Source organism: Cervus canadensis, chromosome 10, assembly GCF_019320065.1.
Source record: "Cervus canadensis isolate Bull #8, Minnesota chromosome 10, ASM1932006v1, whole genome shotgun sequence".
NCBI classification, from domain to species: Eukaryota; Metazoa; Chordata; class Mammalia; order Artiodactyla; family Cervidae; genus Cervus; species Cervus canadensis.
This window is the reverse complement of record NC_057395.1, coordinates 57,101,007-57,120,765: the sequence shown is the minus strand read 5'-3', so window position 1 is coordinate 57,120,765 and position 19,759 is coordinate 57,101,007. Positions and strand designations below refer to the sequence as shown.

At 45.3% G+C, this 19,759-nt stretch overlaps 1 protein-coding gene across 1 annotated transcript; it reads left to right on the top strand.

Annotated features, from left to right (window-relative positions):
• Window positions 1-5,461: 5,461 nt before the first annotated feature.
• Window positions 5,462-19,139, top strand: C10H20orf85 (chromosome 10 C20orf85 homolog). The gene is made up of 4 exons (XM_043480222.1): window positions 5,462-5,584; window positions 11,367-11,448; window positions 12,849-12,950; window positions 18,739-19,139. Exons 1-4 carry the CDS (start codon window positions 5,517-5,519, stop codon window positions 18,898-18,900), a joined length of 414 nt encoding a protein of 137 aa, XP_043336157.1. The 5' UTR covers window positions 5,462-5,516; the 3' UTR covers window positions 18,901-19,139.
• The last annotated feature ends 620 nt before the right edge of the window (window positions 19,140-19,759 follow it).

Below are 19,759 nucleotides of genomic sequence, written 5' to 3'. Positions count from 1 at the left end.
AATCAAGAGTCTGCTGAGGGCCTACTGTGTGCTGGGCCCCACCAGTGGCTGGGTCTGGAGGGAGAAATGAGACTTAGGCCCTAACCACCCACACCCGGAGCTTGGCACGTGCTGAGCTCTCCACAAATGCCCTGCAGGTGCTCATGGGGAGGGCCTCCACTCAAGCCCGGGTTGTAGGGGTAAGGGGTGTTGAGGCAGTCTGAGTGTGGGCTGGAAAAGAATTTCCAGACACAAAGCATTTCAGAAGGGAGGGAGTTTATTAAGAACAAAGAGCAGAGATAATGTGGGCACTGTGAGCACAGTGGGCCCACCTCCTGACAGACCAGGGAAAGCCAACAGTTTTCATGAGTTAAAAGCCAACTTTTAGCCTCAAGACATAAAAAACTCCTGCTGGAAGGTTGGCGTTAGCTGGTTCGTTGAGGCGCTATAAGGTGTTCACTGGAATGGGCCTCTTTGCTTAACTTGGAGTCAGGAAGCTTGTTAGTGACTATCAGGGGGCTTTTGGCAAGGTTACAAAGGGGGTCAGTTAGCTTCGGGGGTGAACTTGGTTTTCACCTCCACTTCTGTGGCCTTCATGCAAGACCTCGCACCTGCGGCCTGGGGCAGGACTCAACAAAGGGTAGGGAGTGGTGGGGGGCAGATGCAGAAATGCACAATGCTATTGGTTTCCTATGTAGGCGTTAAGATTGTTCAGACTATAACATGGGAAATGACATATTCCTGAAGATTATCCATCTAAGAGGCCTGAATAGGTGTTCCAGGTGATCTCTCTTCTTACATTTGCCACACTGACAATGAAGTGCACCTAGATCTTGGCTTTCTATCTTCACAGCTGTGTGAGATGGACAAGTGACCTAACTTCTCTGATTCTGTGTCTGCTTCTGCAAAATACCAATGAGTGTCATTCCTACAGGAAGGCCTGTGTGTTTAGCTGGACAGAGCTACCCAAAGGCACTCAGCACCTTTGTCAGAATAAGGTTCAAACTCCCCACCCCAAGTCGGAGCCACCAGGGAAACCCAAAGTGAAAATGTTAGTCACTCAGTCGTATCCGACTCTTTGCAATCCTATGGACTGTAGCCTGCCAGGCTCCTCTGTCCATGGGATTCTCCAGGCAAGAATACTGGAGTGGGTAGCCATTCCCTTTTCCAGGGGATCTTCCTGACCCAGGGATTGAACCCAGGTCTCCTGCACTGCAGGCAGATTCTTTACCATCTGAGCCACCAGGGAATCCTAGCGCATAGAAGAGACTCTAGATATTTGTTGGTTGAATGAATGAATGAGTGGTCATTCAAAGTCATCTGGCCTTAAGCCTCAACCAGTGGAGGAGAGGAGAAGTTTGCCCAGTGCCACCTGGTGGGTAAATGCCTGTGTTTGTAATCTTAGGGAATAGAGCCTGGAAATCAGCTTCGTCCTCACCTCCCTGCCCAGTGATCCATTTTCCCATTAAAACCTCTGTTTGGGGACTTCCCTAGTGGTCTAGTGGCTAAGACTCCAGGCTACCAAGGCAGAGGGGGCCAGGTTCGATCCCTGGCCAGGGAACTAGATCCTGCATGCTGCAACTAAGACCCAGTGGAGCCAAATAACATTTTTTTTTTAAAGAATGAAATAGTTAAAAACAAACAAACAAACAAAAACCCCTGTCTGACCCTCTTTCGACAGAACAGAGGGCAGCAGGTCCTCTCTAGAAGCTGAGTCCTCTGCGTGGCCAGTCCAGCTCCATAAAATACCGCTGGGATAAAAGATAATTACTGTACTTACAGTGCCATTCAAGTTCAGTTTTAGTGATTTAAAGCTACGCCTAAACCCTTCAGAGGTGACACCCCGTCCTCGGAGCATATGCATCTCCAAGCTGTATCCCTGCCAAGCCCTTCATTGCAGATGCACAGATACCTTCTGTTTCCAATCCTAAGAGCCACCAGAAGAAGGTGAGGGTCCAGGCACCTACCACCCTTAATGACCCAGATCCTCCAGCCACGTTCACACCTGGAAATCAAAGTTAGTTCCTTTTCTTTGCATCCAAATTCACTTTCCTTTTCACACAGGGTTTGGGCTTTTCTCACATCATGAGAGCTGTGACAAGAGACGCAGGGGAGAAAGAGCAGGACACAGGGAACCCTCGCCTGCTGCGGGGTCTCTAATTGGAGCAATAATTGATAATTAAGCTGGATGGCGAACAGGCTCCGGAGGGAGGCTTCTAGGGTGCTGCGGGGGTGGCAAGGGGGACTCAGCTTTTTTCTTCCGCCACAAGGCGCAGAGAATGACAATAATTGCTACCTTAGGTGTGTGGAGTGTAGACTATTTGTGAAGGAAGACAAGAGTTCTTTCTGCTGGGACTAAAGAGAGCATAATGGGTGTGTGAAGGCGAGAACTTTCAAGATCCTTAAGCTGAAGCTCCGGTAAGCCATCAAGTACATTCCGTGCAAATTGGCACCTTCAGTTCAAGCCTCCGCGTCTTTGTTGTACAGTCGAGATAATAATCAGCCATGCTGAGAAAAACGGCACACTGGCTGGCAGGGACCGCTCCCCGCACAAAGCCTTCTTTGGTTTAAAAAAAAAAAAAATCATACAATAAAAAAGAAAACTGTTTAAGCTTAAAACACTAAAAGAAGCAGTTGGCTCTAGTTGTTGGGATGTTTTATAAAGCAACAGCAAGATGAAAAAAATAAAAAATCAGAAATCAACTGTCCTGAAATGCTGAGAGAGGGCCAAAAATATTGATATACAGGAACATGGCAAACACTCTGCAAGCTATAAACACTGTCTCCATTTCCCACATCTAATCAACAAATATGGCCTTTTTATCTCTCAGCTCTCCCTTCAAACTTCCTGTTTGAAATCTGTGCTGCAAAACACGTTTTCCAATAAAATAAAAGCAATAGGTGAATAAATGATGTCTGTCAGAGGTCCAAGAATCTCTTGTTTCAAATATCCTAAGGAGATTTCAACCCCTTGAACCAGGAGAGAAGGCAGATGGTATAAAACAAAGAAACACAGGCCACCAGAAGTAAAAAATAAATAGAATTTCATATATGCACATGTATTTGTTGAGTATGATGAAGAAACTCACCAAGGATAGGGTGGTCATATAAGATATGGATGCCCAGCTATATTTAATAAATACATAATGTCTTAGTATATAGTATAGTATAGGTGTGCTCCACGAAATTATGTTGTGTTGTGTATTTCCATATGCAACCCTACCAATAGAAGGCTCTGGTGAGAATGGGCAAGACTGGCAAACTCTTATTCATCCTTCAAAACCCCACTCACTCATCACCTCCTCTATACTTTCCTGCCTCATCTGGGGTGCTCTCCTCTTATTGGTGTTTCATCTATCAGGCTTCACTCTCACGTGGCTGCATTCACACCTGTGTCCTTACTTAGTAAAACTGGAAGACATTGAGCTTGTTTTCTCATTTCTGCACCTGGCCACATTTTCCAGGGAGCCCTCTAGCTGCACTGGCCTCCTCAGTGGTCCTCAAACACCCTGGGCTTGTTCTGCCTCAGGACCTTGGTCTTGCACCTCTGTCCTCCATAGAAAGGACAAAGGACCCCTTTGCATGGGTGCCTCCCTCCCTAGTTCTGTGCTCAGTCATCGTTTCCTCGGAGAGGCCTTTCCTGCCCACCCACTTAGAATAGGCCCTTCACTGGACCTGTCACCTCGAGCCCCCTTCCCTGATTTAAATCTCTTGGCAGCACACATCTCTGCTCAGGGTGACAATACATCTGTTGATCCGTCTTCACTTGCTTCACTGTGTGTCTTCCCTCCAGACAAGTCAGCCACAGGGGGGCAATGACTTTGTCAGCCTTGTTCCCTCCTGGATCCCCAGGCACGTGGAGGCGCTCAGCAAACATTTGAAGAATGAATGAACCCTTGGTGTCTGGCATACAGACATTCAACAAACAAATTTATACTTAATTAATCATTGTAACAAAATCCTCTTAGAAACTTCCCAAGAGAGTAGCAGACTTTGCCCCCTATACAACAGATCCTCTTCTCTTCCTAGTATCCACCATTCACAGTTCTTCCCAGGACACCTTCTCTCCTATCGTAGGAATGGCGACCTCAGAGAGAAGACCAGGCAGGAAACTCCAGGCCCACCTGCATCCCTGTCCACCTGCAGCAATCCAGCCTGGTGGGCCGGCTCGCTCAGCTGTGGCCATGGGGTGCTAACCATCAGGCTGATGAACCCCCACAGCTCTGATTCCAGCCCCTGCCTGGCCCCCTCAGTATTTTAGTTGAAGCAGCAGTAGGGACCACCCAATCCTGGGCCTCCACCCAGCATTTCCAGCAGCAGAGAGGACCATCACACAGCTGACTGTGGGGAACATCATCAAGAGGGGAAGATACATCATCCAAATGCTGCGACAGGTGCTCAAATCTGTGAACACCCCCACGAAGTCAGGGATAGGGAGGGAGGGAGACTTATCTGTCAGGGAGAATCCCCGTGCCCCAGTGAGGAGATGAAAGCGCTCACAGGCTCTCAGTCATCTGGAGATGATCTATCAGTCGGCAAAGCTTGCTGCCTCCTTCTCTCAGCACCGCTAGGCTCTGGACACCTGTGTACCCTGCGGCTGCTCAAGCAGAGGAACCTTCCCCTGTCCTAAGAAGTGGATGCATGTTCTGTTGTTTTAGACACATTTTCAGTCCCAGGCCAATGACAACATGGTGGGATGGAAGCTAGGGCAGGGAGGTCAGTAGGTCAGTCAACAAACACCCCATGAGCATCCCAGTGACAAGGGATTAGTGTTGATGGGCATGAAAGAGAGGTTGGGGTGTGGAGTCGGAAGGCAGTATTATCTTTGAGCTTCATTTGGAGATAATTATACAGAGTGGATGCCAAAGAAATGCATGTACAGGTTCTCCAAAAGCCACGTGCGCTGAAATTCACAGCAGCACTTCCGTGGAGGCCCCAAAGATTGGCACCAGTGCCTTCCGCATGGAAGTGACCACACCCTGGGTACTCGCGGCAATACGGATGAACCTCTCAAACGTAATACTGGAACAAGGAAGCCAGAGAAAAACGACACTGGGATGATTTCACTTACAAGTACTAATCATGGTGAAAAAAAGATAATCTCTGCTAAGAGAAGTCGACAAAAGAGGTGGGCTGGGGTGACCCATTTCGTAATCCAGGCGGCGGTTACAGGAGTCTCTATGACGGAATTTATTAAGCTCGGTACACTTGGCGAGTATACTTGCGTGACAGGTCTAAAAGGAGGAGGGGGTGTAAGGTCTTGAGGTTTCCCCAAGGTTTTCCGCAGAGGAGGAGGGCTGAGGCAGCCCCGGACAAAGCAGGTGGGCAGGGAGGCGCGCGAAAAGCGTGTCTGTGGACCGAGGTTGTCCTGAAGAGCCCTGGCGCCTGGAGAGGAGAGTCCAGCTGCCCCAATCTCTCCAGGTGCGGCCCGGCTCCGCCTCCGCGTCCCGCGTTGCTCAGCAACCGGTCTCCCAGGAGACTTGAGACGCTGAGCCCGAGGCCTGAGCGCGCGGGGGCGTGCCAAGACCCCAGGCCCCATGGCACAGAAACCGATCAGCACGGCTGCAGCCGAGCGCATGAACCTCGTGGCCCAGGATGCGATCTGGTAACGCCCGGGACTCGGTAACCCAGTGGACTGGGCCGTTCCCACCTAAAGTGTGCACACCTGGCGGCCTCAGTTTTCCCACCAAGTCCTGGAAGTGGTCGACTTCTGGGCGCTAGGAGCGTGTGCTGGAGGTGGTCAGGGTGCCTTGCGGAAAGGGGGCATTGACGAAAGAGCCTTTCTCTTTCTCTTCTCCTTGGCGCACCACAAAGGCGTGAAACGTTTTGCATCTGGCTCTACAGCCCTCTGCAAAGCTTTGCTTGTTGAGAGCGGACGGTTGAGTGCTTATTTTTAAGATTTACCCAATGTTTTTAAAAATCTTAATATGTGTTCAGTTCGAAAGAGAGCACTTTACATTTACTCTTGCTTATCCTGGTTTTTTAACAAGAAGTTTTAAAGAATTAAATCCATTTTCTAAAAGATTCGTATTCAGTAGACATCTATAATGGATGTTTCTATTTGCCTTTCTGTCCCATCTCTTTGAAGTTTTAGCCAATATGGAAAGTTACTAATTTAGATGCAAGTAAGGAAATACAGTGTTAGTCACTCAGTAGCGTCCAACTCTTTGCAACCCCATGAACTGTAACCTGCCAGGCTCCTCTGTCCACAGAATTCCCCAAGAAAGAATACTGAACTGAATAGCCATTTCCCTTCTCCAGGTGATATATAGCAACAACAAACCATCACTGCTAACCTCTTAAACTTCAGTTATCCTATTTTCATCTCTTAAGACTTTTACCATTTCCTTGAAAATCCTGTAATAGTCACTTCATATTTTTCTTTAAATTAGCTTGGTGTTACCTAATGAACTTCTTTTTATAGAAAACTTTATATCACTCTTGAAAATGCAAAGCCAGTATTATTTGCAATAAATATATGCTATTTTTTTTAATATTTATTTTTATCTAAGTACCCACAGTAGGAAATATTATACTACCATAGCAGGGTCTGTTTCCTCTGCCTAGTATGCCCTTTTTTGTCTTTCCCCACCAAACAAACTCCTACTCATCCTTCAGGACCCAAATCAGATGGCCCATCCTTGGTGAACAGAGCCATTTAAGCCCTTAGACTCTTCTGCCCCATGTCAAAGTGGCTAATGAGCACTTGATAGGTAACTATTCCAAATTGAAATGAGCTGTAAATGTAAAACACTAGATTTCAAAAACTTCATGCCCCTAAAAAGTGACACCAAAATTAAGTTTACCTGTTTACTTTCACTTTTTAAAAAATGTGCCTCTCAGTTCAGTTCAGTCGCTCAGTCATTTCTGACTCATTGCGACCCCATGAACCACAGCACGCCAGGCCTCCCTGTCCATCACAAACTCCCGGAGTCCACCCAAACCCATGTCCATTGAGTTGGTGATGCCATCCAACCATCTCATCCTCTGTTGTTCCCTTCTCCTCCTGCCCTCAATCTTTCCCAGCATCAGGGTCTTTTCCAATAAGTCAACTCTTCGCATCAGGTGGCTAAAGTATTAGAGTTTCAGTTTCAACATCAGTCCTTCCAGTGAACACCCAGGACTGATCTCCTTTAGGATGGACTGGTTGGATCTCTTTGCAGTCCAAGGGACTCCCAAAGAGTCTTCTCCAACACCACAGTTCAAAAGCATCAATTCTTTGGTGCTCCAGCTTTCTTTATAGTCCAACTCTCACATCCATACACGACCACTGGAAAAACCATAGCCTTGACTAGATGGACCTTTGTTGGCAAAGTAATGTCTCTGCTTTTTAATATGCTGTGTAGGTTGGTCATAACTTTCCTTCCAAGGAGAAAGCGTCTTTTAATTTCATGGCTGCAATCACAATCTGCGGTGATTTTGGAGCCCCCCAAAAATAAAGTCAGCCACTGTTTCCACTGTTTCCCCATCTATTTGCCATGAAGTGATGGGACTGGATGCCATGATCTTAGTTTATTTTCCCTTTTAAAAAAATGTGGCTCTAGAACATTTTAAATACATATATGGCTCATATTTTTGTCTCATGTTACAGTTTCTTTGGAAACAGACTCAGCTTTAGCTGCTCACTGATTCCTAAAATGTCGATGTTCACTCTTGCCATCTCCTGTTTGACCACTTCCGATTTACCTTGATTCATGGACCTAACATTCCAGGTTCCTATGCAATATTGTTCTTTATAGCATCGGACTTTACTTCCATCACCAGTCACATCCACAACTGGGCATTGTTTTTGCATTGGCTCCGTCTCTTCATTCTTTCTGGAGTTATTTCTCCACTCTTCTCCAGTAACATATTGGGCACCTACTGACCTGGGGAGTTCATCTTTTAGTGTCCTATCTTTTTTGCCTTTTCATACTGTTCATGGGGTTCTCAAGAATCCTGAAGTGGTTTACCATTCCCTTCTCCAGTGGATCACATTTTGTCAGAACACTTCACCATGACCCATCCATCATGGGTGTCCCTACATGGCATGGCTCATAGTTTCATTGAGTTAGACAAGGCTGTGGTCCATATGATCAGTTTGACTAGTTTTCTGTGATTGTGGTTTTCATTCTGTCTTTCCTCTGAGGGATAAGGATAAGAGGCTTATGAAAGTTTCCTGATGGGAGAGACTGACTGTGGGGAAAACTGGGTCTTGTTCAAATGGGCAGGGGCATGTTCATCCAAAAAAAGGTGTCGTTTTCATTATAGGGGACTGGAATGCAAAAATAGGAAATCAAGAGATACCTGGAGCAACAGGCAAATTTGGCCTTGTAGTACAAAATGAAGCAGGGCAGAGGCTAACAGAGTTTTGCTAAGAGAACACACTGGTCATAGAAACACTCTCTTCCAACAACACATGTAGAGAAGACTCTACACATGGACATCACCTGATGGTCAATACCAAAATCAGATTGATTACATTCTTTGCAGCTGAAGATGGAGAAGCTCTATACAGTCAGCAAAAACAAGATCCAGAGCTGACTGTGGCTCAGATCGTGAACTCCTTATTGCCAAATTCAGACTTAAATTGAAGAAAGTACAGAAAACCACTAGACCATTCAGGTATGACCTAAATCAAATCCCTTACGATTATACAGTGGAAGTGAGAAATAGATTCAAGGGATTAGATCTGATAGACAGAGTGCCTGAAGAACTGTGGACGGAGGTTCGTGACATTGTATAGGAGGCAGTGATCAAGACCATCTCCAAGAAAAAGAAATGCAGAAAGGCAAAATGGTTGTCTGTGGAGTCCTTACAAATAGCGGAGAAAAGAAGAGAAGGGAAAGGCAAAGGAGAAAAGGAAAGATATACCCATTTGAATGCAGAGTGCCAAAGAATAGTAAGGAGAGATAAATTAGCCTTCCTCAGTGATCAATGCAAAGAAATAGAGGAAAACAACAGAATGGGAAAAACTAGAGATCTCTTCAAGAAAATTAGAGACACCAAGGGAGAGAAATGGTATGGACCTAACAGAAGCAGAAGATATTAAGAAGAGGTGGCAAGAATACACAGAAGAGCTATACAAAAAATATCTTCATGACCCAGATAATCACAATGGTGTGATCACTCACCTAGAACCAGACATCCTGGAATGCAAAGTCAAGTGGGCCTTAGGAAGCATGACTACAAACAAAGCTAGTGGAGGTGATGGAATTCCAGTTGAGCTATTTCAAATCCTAAAAGATGATGCTGTGAAAATGTTGCACTCATTATGCCAGCAAATTTGAAAAATTCAGCAGTGGCCACAGGACTGGAAAAGGTCAGTTTTCATTCCAATCCCCAAAAAAGGCAATGCCAAAGAATATTCCAACTACTGCACAATTGCACTCATCTCACACATTAGCAAAGTAATGCTCAAAATTCTCCAAGCCAGGCTTCAATGGTACATGAACCATGAACTTCCAGATGTTCACGCTGGATTTAGAAAAGGCAAAGGAGCCAGAGATCAAATTGCCAACATCCGTTGGATCATTGAAAAAGCAAGAGAGTTCCTGAAAAACATCTACTTCTGCTTTATTGACAACGCCAAAGCCTTTGACAATGTGGATCATAACAAACTGTGGAAAGAGATGGGAATACCAGACGACCTTACCTGCCTCCTGAGAAATCTGTATGCAGGTCAAGAAGCAACAGTTAGAACTGGCCATGGAACAACAGACTGGTTCCAATTAGGGAAAGCAGTATGTCAAGGCTGTATATTGTCACCCTGCTTATTTAACTTATATGCAGAGTACCTCATGCTAAATGCCAGGCTGGATGAAGCACAGGCTGGAATCAAGATTGCTGGGAGAAATATCAATAACCTCAGATATGCAGATGATACCACCCTTATGGCAGAAAGTGAAGAACTAAAGAGCTTCTTGATGAAAGTGAAAGAGGAGAGTGAAAAAGTTGGCTTAAAACTCAACATTCAGAAAACTAAGATCATGGCATCCAGTTCCATCACTTCATGGCAAATAGATGGGGAAACAATGGAAAAAGTGACAGACTTTATTTTTGGGGGGCTCCAAAATCACTGCAGATGGTGATTGCAGCCATGAAATTAAAAGATGCTTGCTCCTTCGAAGAAAAGCTATGGCCAACCTAGATAGCATATTAGAAAACAGAGACATTACTTTGCCGACAAATGTCCATCTAGTCAAAGCTATGGTTTTTCCAGTAGCCATGTATGGATGTGAGAGTTGGACCATAAAGAAAGCTGAGCACTGAAGAATTGATGCTTTTGAATTGTGGTGTTGGAGAAGACTCTTGAGACTCCTTTGAACTGCAAGGAGATCAAACCAGTCAATCCTAAAGGAAATCAGTCCTGAATATTCATTGGAAGGATTGATGCTAAAGATTAAGCCCCAATACTTTGGCCACTGATGTGAAGAACTGATTCATTGGAAAAGACCCTGATGCTGGGAAAGATTGAAGGCGGGAGGAGAAGGGGACGACAGAGGATGAGATGGTTGGATGGCATCACTAACTCGATGGATATGAGTTTGAGCAAGCTCCGAGAGTTGGTGATGGACAGGGAAGCCTGGCATACTGCAGTCCATGGGGTCGCAAAGAATTGGACATGACTGAGTGATTTAACTGAACTGATTTAGGTGCTCAGCCCCTGGGGAAATAGCTTGGGCCTCAGAAACTGTTGAGACATTAGAGGGGGCTTGGGGTGCAGACCCTGGTTTCAAAATAGGAAAGGAAACTTGAAAATCAAAATGAATAAATATTTAATCAGTTTTTTTGCAAAAGACACACCTGCACTTCAACTGGAACTCACCTCAGCTCGTGGGTAGTTATGTATAAATTATATTACATGTGCAGCAAAAGCAGAGCCAGGATTAGGGTGGGACAAACGAGGGGCCTGGGGTGCATGTTTAAGGAGGGCTCCATGTCAAGGTTATGCAGGTTCTGGCTCTGCCCTTGAAGGAACTGGGAATGGGTGCCTCCTTAAATTTTACACCCTAGTACCTCACTCTGCCCTGGTCCTTGCTCTGAAAACAAAGGAACTTTACTTGTACCTCCATCATGATTTACCACTCCCCCATTACTGTAGGTCCAAGGGCCCCTAAAATAAGGGATCCAGAATCGAGATGACCCCTAGGGCAGAGGCAGCCCCAGTCTTGTCTGGTCGTGATGTACCATCCAAACAGCATCTCTGGTTCTGAGACACGTGTCTCCCTTTCATGAGTGACAATCCCCCAGAGACAGGGCCTTCCACTCCCTCCCTGTCTTGGAATCATCACTCAGTCCAGGCGCATGGATGAAGGTCAAATTCTCCCCAGGGCACCTTTTAGGGTTTGCTATGTCAACCCTTTTCAAATGTTGTACATCACTTAAGAACTTTTTTTTTCCTTCAGGAAATATCGCCTGAAGGCTGAAAATGAAGCACGGCAAAACTGGGCCCAGAACTGGGGATTTTTATCAACCCCCCTCGAGGAGGTAAATGTAGAGTTGATGACCCTGGAGGTTATAGACCCAATCATTTCCAAGAATAAATGGTTATGAAGTGTTTGATTTAAAGGAATAAATTTATAGAGCATGTTATAGATGAAGATGGCTGACACCTGAAAGTTCCTTTGATTTACAAATTTATTGAGCTTTTACTAAATGCCAGGCACATTCTAGGTGCCTCATCCAAACCAGCTCATTGAATCCATAAGACAACCCCTGTGCAGAGAAGGATGCTATTTGAGCCCCATTTTACAAATGAGGGATTTGAGCTCAAAAAAGTACAAAGTCACACAGCTAAGAAAGGCACCAAAGGGAGATGTTGGTCTGGTTGATTCCAGGGCTACTCAACCTTGGACTTGCCATCTGTAAAATGGGGTGATAGTCCTCACTGCCTCATTGAGTGACTGTAAGGTTCAGAAGGAAAGAGAGGAGAGGCCAAGTAAGTATCTGCAGGATTATTAGGAAAATAACTCTTGGTATTTCCTACAACAGAAATGAGGGAAAGGACCAGAGATAATAAATAGGGAGTATTGGGGACACCAGCAGAGACCTCTGACCCCAGCCAGAGGCACCATCATCAGCCCTGCTGAGGGCTCCCAGGCAAGACAGACTCAGCTACATTTTCTGATTGTTCAAGAGAGTCTGGAAATTCAGATGCTTTAATGAAAATGTCTGAGTCTAGAATAGTGGCTCCATTTATAAAACAACATATAAAGACCCACATATATGTGGGCTTGTGTGGGCTTCACCAGGATGGTGGCCAGCGGTTTGCAACCTTCCACGAGATCCCTAGGACACAACATGAGGAAACCACATTTCTCTAGAAGGAGGCAGAATCACTCAAGGACCGCATAATTCAAAACGTACTTGATTCAAGACAGTATAAACCCCCTTTGTAATTCACCCTGTCCCACTGGCTCTGAAATTATGCCATTCTTAATGAGCTTTCTTAATACTTGGAGAGTTACACAATTTGAAATTTTATGCATAAAATCAGTCCTTATTAATATGATATGCATAAAAGAATCTGTATTAATAGTCTTCATGTGTAATTAAATCAGGATTTTGAAGAGTTCAAAATTGCTTTAAAAATTAAAAGTGGGGGGTTGGGGGCTGTCCTCATAGTTTAGAGGTTGATCCTGAACCTTGCTGGCAGGTTTTTAGTTTAAGTCCATAAACTGTAACATGTTCTCACATTATGGGCGGGGCAGTAAATGGGCAGTCTGCGAGAGCCTGGGCCTGAGCTGGGCTGCCTGCAGGTCCCCACTCTGCCCCTTTCTAACATTGGCCTGAGTCCCGCCTTTGTCACCTGTGAAGAGTCTTGTTCTGGGGGGACTGTGAAAGGCCCCTCAGCCTGTGGGGCCCCACCTCTGGGGATTGTGTTTCAGCTGATCAAGTGTGAAGAAGAACCAGCCACCTCAAAGCCCAAAATCGAGCTTCCTGAGCGGTTCCGCATCCGGCCAGTGACCCCAGTGGAGAAATACATCAAGGTTCGCAAAGTCTTTTTAAGTACTTGTTTTCCTAAGTAAGAAATCCACCCCACCAGAAACGGTGTTGCTTCAGGTGGGCCAAGCCTTGGGCACAGGTAAGGATACAGCAGTACCCAAGCCACAGGGACATGGGTTTCCAGTCCTTCCAAAGCCCACACGTGGGAGACACAGCAGGTTACTGGTCCCTATATGTGCAGGACCTTGGAGTCTAGAGGAAGGAACTGGGATCTGAGCCTGATTTGCAGAGAGAAGCAGGGCCGCGGAATATTGAGAACTGCCTTCGTAAAAGGTCACTCTTGTTGCTGAGTGAGTGACCAGGTCATCCAGAGGGGAGAAGACATAGATGGTGTTCCCACCAAAGACCAGTCAGATGTGAACGTGGGGTAGATGTCTCTAGAAGTTTCTGAGTTCTATATATCCCTGGTCTCCTCTCATGGGAAAAGTGAAAGTGTTAGTGGCTTAGTTGTATCTGACTCTTTGTGATCCCATGAACTGTAGCCTGCCAAGCTCCTCTATCCATAAGATTCTCCAGTCAAGAATACTGGAGGGGGTACCCATTTCCTCCTTCAGGGGATCTTCCCAACCCAGGGATCGAACCCAGGTCTCCTGCCTTGCAGGCAGATTCTTTATGGTCTGAGCCACCAAGAAAGCCCTTCTCATGGGTCTGTCACTTTAATCCTGGGTTCTGCTCTCCATCCAGCTATGGAGCAGGCACTTCTGTGTCCCAATGTGGGGAGGGGATGAAAACTCAGGATGAAGGAGGCCAGGGATGGATGAGTTCGATTCTGGGTTTTCTTTCTCTGACACCCTCAGGGTCAGATGGGATGGCTAGCTTGTTTGAATTAGGCGCTCAGTGGGTACAACCTATTTGCTGGATGAATGAAAGAATGCATTCCACTGAGATATTGAGAGGGTTCCTCTACTGATTACACAGCAAAAGAGACTTGCTGATTTTTCTAGAAATGCAGCAAAATATAAATCATAAATTAAAATATCCATATATATACACTGACCCATGGTTAGCATTTTGGGAAGTTCTTCCAGATGCCTTCTACACCTCCATGTACCACCAATAAATGCTAGCTCATATTCTTTTATTATTGCCCTTTAGTTGCTCCCCATACTGAGTGCTTTACATGGTTATCTTATTTCCACAACATCCCTGGAGAATGGATATAATTGCCATCAAACCCATTTTGCAGATGAGGAAACCGAAGCTGACAAAGACTGAACTTTTCCAAGGTCAAGTGTATCTGATTTCAGAGCCCTGCTCTTAAGTGCTATCCTCAGCTACTCCTTCAACACACACACACACACATGCACGCACAAACTCATGCACACATGCATATATACATATTTTAAAATAAAATTCCATAGACTGCTTTGTAATCTTTTTTCATTCAACAATATATCCTATTTATCTTTCCATGCAGTTACCCATAGCATTCCGAAACATTAATGTATTAATGACTGCATTTTTCTCAATTGTATGGATAGACCATAATTTATATAACCCTTCCCTTAACCCTGGACGGGCTTCCCTGGTGGCTCAGCTGGTAACGAATCTGCCTGCAATGCAGGAGACCTGGTTTCAAGCCCTGGATCAGGAAGATCCCCTGGAGAAGGGAAGGGCTATCCACTCCGGTTATCTTGCCTGGGAAATCCCATTGACAGAGGAGCCTGGTGGCTCTAGTTCAAGGGGTCACAAAGAGTCGGACACAACTGAGCAGCTAATATACACAGTTTATACCATATCTTACACATTTTATACCTCGTTTTTCTCTTAGCAGTTTATCCTCCAAGTCATTCCATCTCAGAACACACAGCTGCCTCCGTCTTTTACACTGTTGTGTAGTTTTCCATGGTGTGGAGGGGCCGTGACCGAATGGGTCTTCAGGGGATGGACATGTAAGCTGTGTCCAGGCATGTGCTGTCACACACAGGGCTGCAGTCAGTCTCCCACACTAATCTTGGCACGTGCACTTGCAGGTATTAGGATGTCTTAGGATAAATGCTAAGGGCTGGATTGTCAGGTTAAAGCGTGTTTGCATTTTCCTTTTTCATAGATAGTGGTAATGTTGCCCTTCACAGATTCTCCCTCTAGACCCTTGTTGACGGTGGTGTCTTCATCTCTGCCAGTCTGATGGGTGAAGTGTGAGCTCCCGGGGTGGATTCTGACTGCATTTCTCTTACAAGCTGGACTTGAAAGCTAGTCTGTGTGCCTGACAGCCAGTCTGGACCAGCATTGTAGAGAACTTGCTGGCTGGAGGAAACTGGTCCCGCCAGCATCTGTTCATGACCCTCCCTGCGCGGGGCCTCTCAGGAGATTAATGTTAATAGTTCATCAAGAACATATGTTAAGGGGCTTCATCCACCAGTGGCAGCTGGCCCACCAGGACTGTCCCCTCTCGCCACCGCCTCACTCAAAGATCCTTTGAGCTAAGCGTGAACTCATAACCCCAAGCATATTAAACCTCTTCATCTCAGTTCTTCTGCTTGAACGAATATTCCTCACTGCTGTCTTGGTTCAAATCCCCTGATAAGAGCAGAACAGAAGGTTATTTCAAATAGAAAGGCAAAACCTGCATAAGCATTCACCCTCATTTTCTAAAAATTTTTCAGATTTCAAGGAATTGAAAAATGAAATTGTGTTTTTTTCATTTCAGATAGAATCCCATTTCCTTTTTGGTTTTTAATTAAAATCAATTTTTTTCACTCCTGTGGTATCTATGGTTTGGTGTGTGTGTGTTTACACACGTATCATAAAGCCTTCTAATCAAACCTGGAAGGTCTATAACTGCCAGGATACCATCTGACAATATTGCCATATATTTTATACTGTAAACTGTGGCTTCCCTGGTGCCTCAGTGGTAGTGAACCTGCCTGCCAATGCAGGAGAAACAGGAGATTCAGGTTTGATCCCTGGGTCGCCGATCCCCTGGAGAAGGAAATGGCAACCCACTCCAGTATTCTTGCCTGGAGAATCCCATGGACAGAGGAGCCTGGCGGGCTACAGTCCATGGGGTCATAAAGAGTCAGACACGACTTAGCAACTGAACAACAACTATGGATTATAATATTCTATATGTCTGCACCTTGCTTTTGTTTCTCTTTTTTTGCTCTTTTACCAAATAAAAGTTATTTTACTGGCGGTCATGAATTAAATATGTTAAACATTACGAGATAAAAAGACATGTTTGATAATCGATCATTACTTTCAAGGAACATATGATCTCTGAGTCCAGCGGGTCAGAGCGTGCCTACATTCAGTGAAGCTTACTTAGGGACACTGGCTCTTCTTTCTGTCTTTTCTGATTTTTTTTCTTCATTTTATTGAGCTATAATTGACATACATCACTGAGTAAGTATAAAATACACAGCATCAGAAGTTGACTTACATATGTCATGAAATGATTATCACACTTGGATTACTAAAGATCCATCATCTCATACAGATACAAAATTTAAGAACTAGAGAAACCTTCCTCCTTGTGATGAGAATTCTTAGGATTTATTCTCTTAATTGTAACTGTTTTTGTATATAATGTAGAGCAGCATTCATTATATTTATCATGTTGTGCATTACATCCCTAGTATTTTTTATCTTATAGCTCGAAGCTTGTACCTTTTGACCACCTTCATCCTATCCCCCTCCTCTCCAGCCTTTCCTCTGGTAACCTCAAAACTGATCTCTTTTCCTATGAGTTTGTTTTAGAAGTATAATTGACCTACAACACTGTTAGTTTCTGTTATACAGCATAGTCATTCAGTGTTTCTAAACATTTCAAAATGATCACAAGTCTAGTTATGATCTGTCACCATACAAAGATATTACATAATTACTGACTATATTCCCCACACTGTACGTTTCATTCCATGACTCATTTATTTTGTAGCTGGAAGTCTATACCTCTTAATCTCCCTCACCTATTTCTCTCCTCCTCCACCTCCCCTCTGGCAACCACCTGTGTGTTCTCTGTTTCTGTGACTGTTTCTGTTGGACATTTGTTTTTTAGCGTCCATATGTAAGTGAAATCATGCAGTGCTTGTCTTTCTCTGTCTGACTTATTTCACTGCTAAGAATTTTTCTAGGCCCACCTATGTAGTCACCAGTGGGAAGATTTCGTTAATTTTATTGCTGAGTAATATCACATTGTGTGTACAGACCACATCTTTATTCATTCATCTATTGATGGCACTTAGGTTGCTTCCTTATCTTGGCTATTGTAAATAATGGTTCAGTTAACATTTATCGTTGTTTAATCTCTAAGTCATGGCCAACTCTTTGTGACCCCATGAACTGCAGCACACCAAGCTCCTCTGTCCTCCACTATATCCCAGAGTTTGCTCAAATTCATATCCATTGAGTCAGTGATGCCATCCAACCGTCTCATCCTCTGTCATCCCCTTCTCCTCCTGCCCTCAATCTTTCCCAGAATCAGGGTCTTTTCCAATGAGTCGGCTTTTCACATCAGGTGGCCAGATGAATATTCAGGGTTGATTTCCTTTAGGATTGACTGATTTGATCTCCTTGCTGTCCAGGGGACTCTCAAGAATCTTCTCCAGCACCATAGTTCGAAAGCATCAACACTTTGGCGCTCACTCAGCCTTCTTTAACACGTTCAGTTAACATAGAGTTACAGATATCTTTTTGAATTAGTGCTTTCATTTACTTTAGATAAATATCCAGGAGTGGAATTGTTAGATCCTAAGATAGTTCTACTTTTACTTTTCTGACAAACTGTTTTCCACAGTGACTGCACCAGTTTACATTCCACCAACAGTGCATGAGGGTTCCCTTTCCTCCACATCATTGCCAACACGTCACTTGTCTTTTTGATGATGGCCACTCTGACAAGTGTGATGTTTAGTGACACTGAACATTTCATGTGACTGTTAACTACCTGTATATCTTTGTTGGGAAAATGTCTACTTGGGTGCTCTGCCTACCTTTCAATCAAGTTGTTTGTTTCTGTGATGCTGAGTTATATGAGTTCTTTGTACATTTTGGATATTAACTCTTAATCAGATACCTTTGCAAATATCTTCCCCCGTTCAGTAGGTGGCCTTTTTGTCCTACTGATAGTTTCCATTTAGTTTGATGTAACACCCACTTGTTTATGTTCCCCTTGCCTTAGGAGACATATCCAAAAAATTATTGCTAAGACCAACATCAAAAAGTGTGCTGCCATTGTTTTCTTCTAGAAGTTTTATTATTTCAGATCTTAGCTTTAACTCTATGATCCATTTGAGTTCACTTCTGTGCATGATGTGAGAAGCGGGCCAGTTTGCTTCTTTTGCAGGTTATTGTTGTTTCGCCGCCAAGTCATGTCCGACTCTTGTGACCCCATGGACTGTAGCCCGCCTGGCTCCTCTATCCATGGGATTATCCAGGCAAGAGTACTGAAGTGTGGGTTGCCATTTCCTCCTCCAGGGGATATTCCCCACCCAAGGATCGAACCTGTGTCTCCTCCATTGAAGGCAGATTCTTTACCCACTGGGCCATCGGGTAGCTGTCCAGTTTTCCCAGCTCCATGTATCCCAGAGGATGTCTTTCCCCCACTGTATATCCTGCCTCCTTTCAGGTGGATTAAGGGCCTATAGAAGTGCAAGTTCATTTCTGGGCTCTCTGTTCTATTCCATTGACCTATGTGTCTGTTGGTGGCCTCTACCAGGGTTCTTTCTGTCTTTTCCACACCTGGTCTCGCACACCGATCCTGGTGCCTCTGTAGACACACCTCCTGTGGCTGTGGCCCAAAGCGACTCACCCTCTGCCTTTCTATTGCAGGTGCTCCCCTCCCCCCCAGTCCCGAAGACGACGCAGGGCTTCATCGGCTGGCGGTCCGGGGTGCCGGGCCTGAACAAGTGTCTGGAGCATGACTATGAGATCAGAAGCTGCAAAGGGGCATATGCCAAGGAGCTAAACTGGCCGAAACAAGGCATATACTGAGTCCAGCTGGAGACCCCGGCCCCTGGGGAAGGAAGGGCAGGCCGCCAGCCCCAGTGCCCATGCCCAGGAAAGGACAAGCTCCGGGCCTCCCCCCAAGGACAGAGTTCCCCCCAACACGTGTTCATGGGATGTTGTTGCAAAGAACACAAAACAGCCTTTAGACATTTTCATCAGTTCTTCCCTTCTGGAACATTCTTGTAATGCATTCATTCTTGGCTAATGCGATGAATAAGGCAAAATAGACTCTCTGAATTTTTTTTCATACCTTGGGAAATTTTAAGGATAGCTTTAAAAGACACAATGTGATCTCATTTTTAAATATTTGTCTAAACCCTTATTGTTGCCTTCCATCCCCTTTCTCACCATCCTTGTTAAGATGAGGTGGTTGGCCAGGTGTGTCTGTACCCCAGCACCCCGGGCCTGCTTTTCAGGAGGGAAAACGTGCTCTGAGGACCCCTCCACAGTCATTCCCCAGGGTATCGGCAACATGTCAACAGCTTTAAAGCAGAAACAAGCACAGGATTAGCAGTGAGCACAGATTTCCAGGAAGGATGTGTTTCCCAGTGCTCCCTAGAAGCCTCATCCTGACCTGCTCCGCCCCCCACCCACCCACCCACCCACTACAGCAAAGACAGCAGCTGAGCTGGCCAATGTCCTTCCCCTGGGGACCTTTGACATCCACCCCGTGGTCAGCATTTGAGTTCGCTGCCTGTCTCTGAGGCTTTGCTCCAGTTCCTCCAAAGGGTGTGGACGTGGGGAGTGGGGCGTCCAGTTGGTACAAGAGGACCAAGAGGAGCAACCAGCAGACCCTTCGGCCCCATCAGCTGGACTCCAGGGAGCCGGACAGGGGAGAGTTTAC

Excerpts from the sequence above, each read along its gene's own strand:
- C10H20orf85 (XM_043480222.1), top strand. The coding sequence starts at position 5,517 with ATGGCACAGAAACCGATCAGCACGGCTGCAGCCGAGCGCATGAACCTC. Across the intron at positions 11,449-12,848 it reads TATCAACCCCCCTCGAGGAG|CTGATCAAGTGTGAAGAAGA; the intron begins GTAAATGTAGAG and ends ATTGTGTTTCAG. Across the intron at positions 12,951-18,738 it reads CAGTGGAGAAATACATCAAG|GTGCTCCCCTCCCCCCCAGT; the intron begins GTTCGCAAAGTC and ends TTTCTATTGCAG.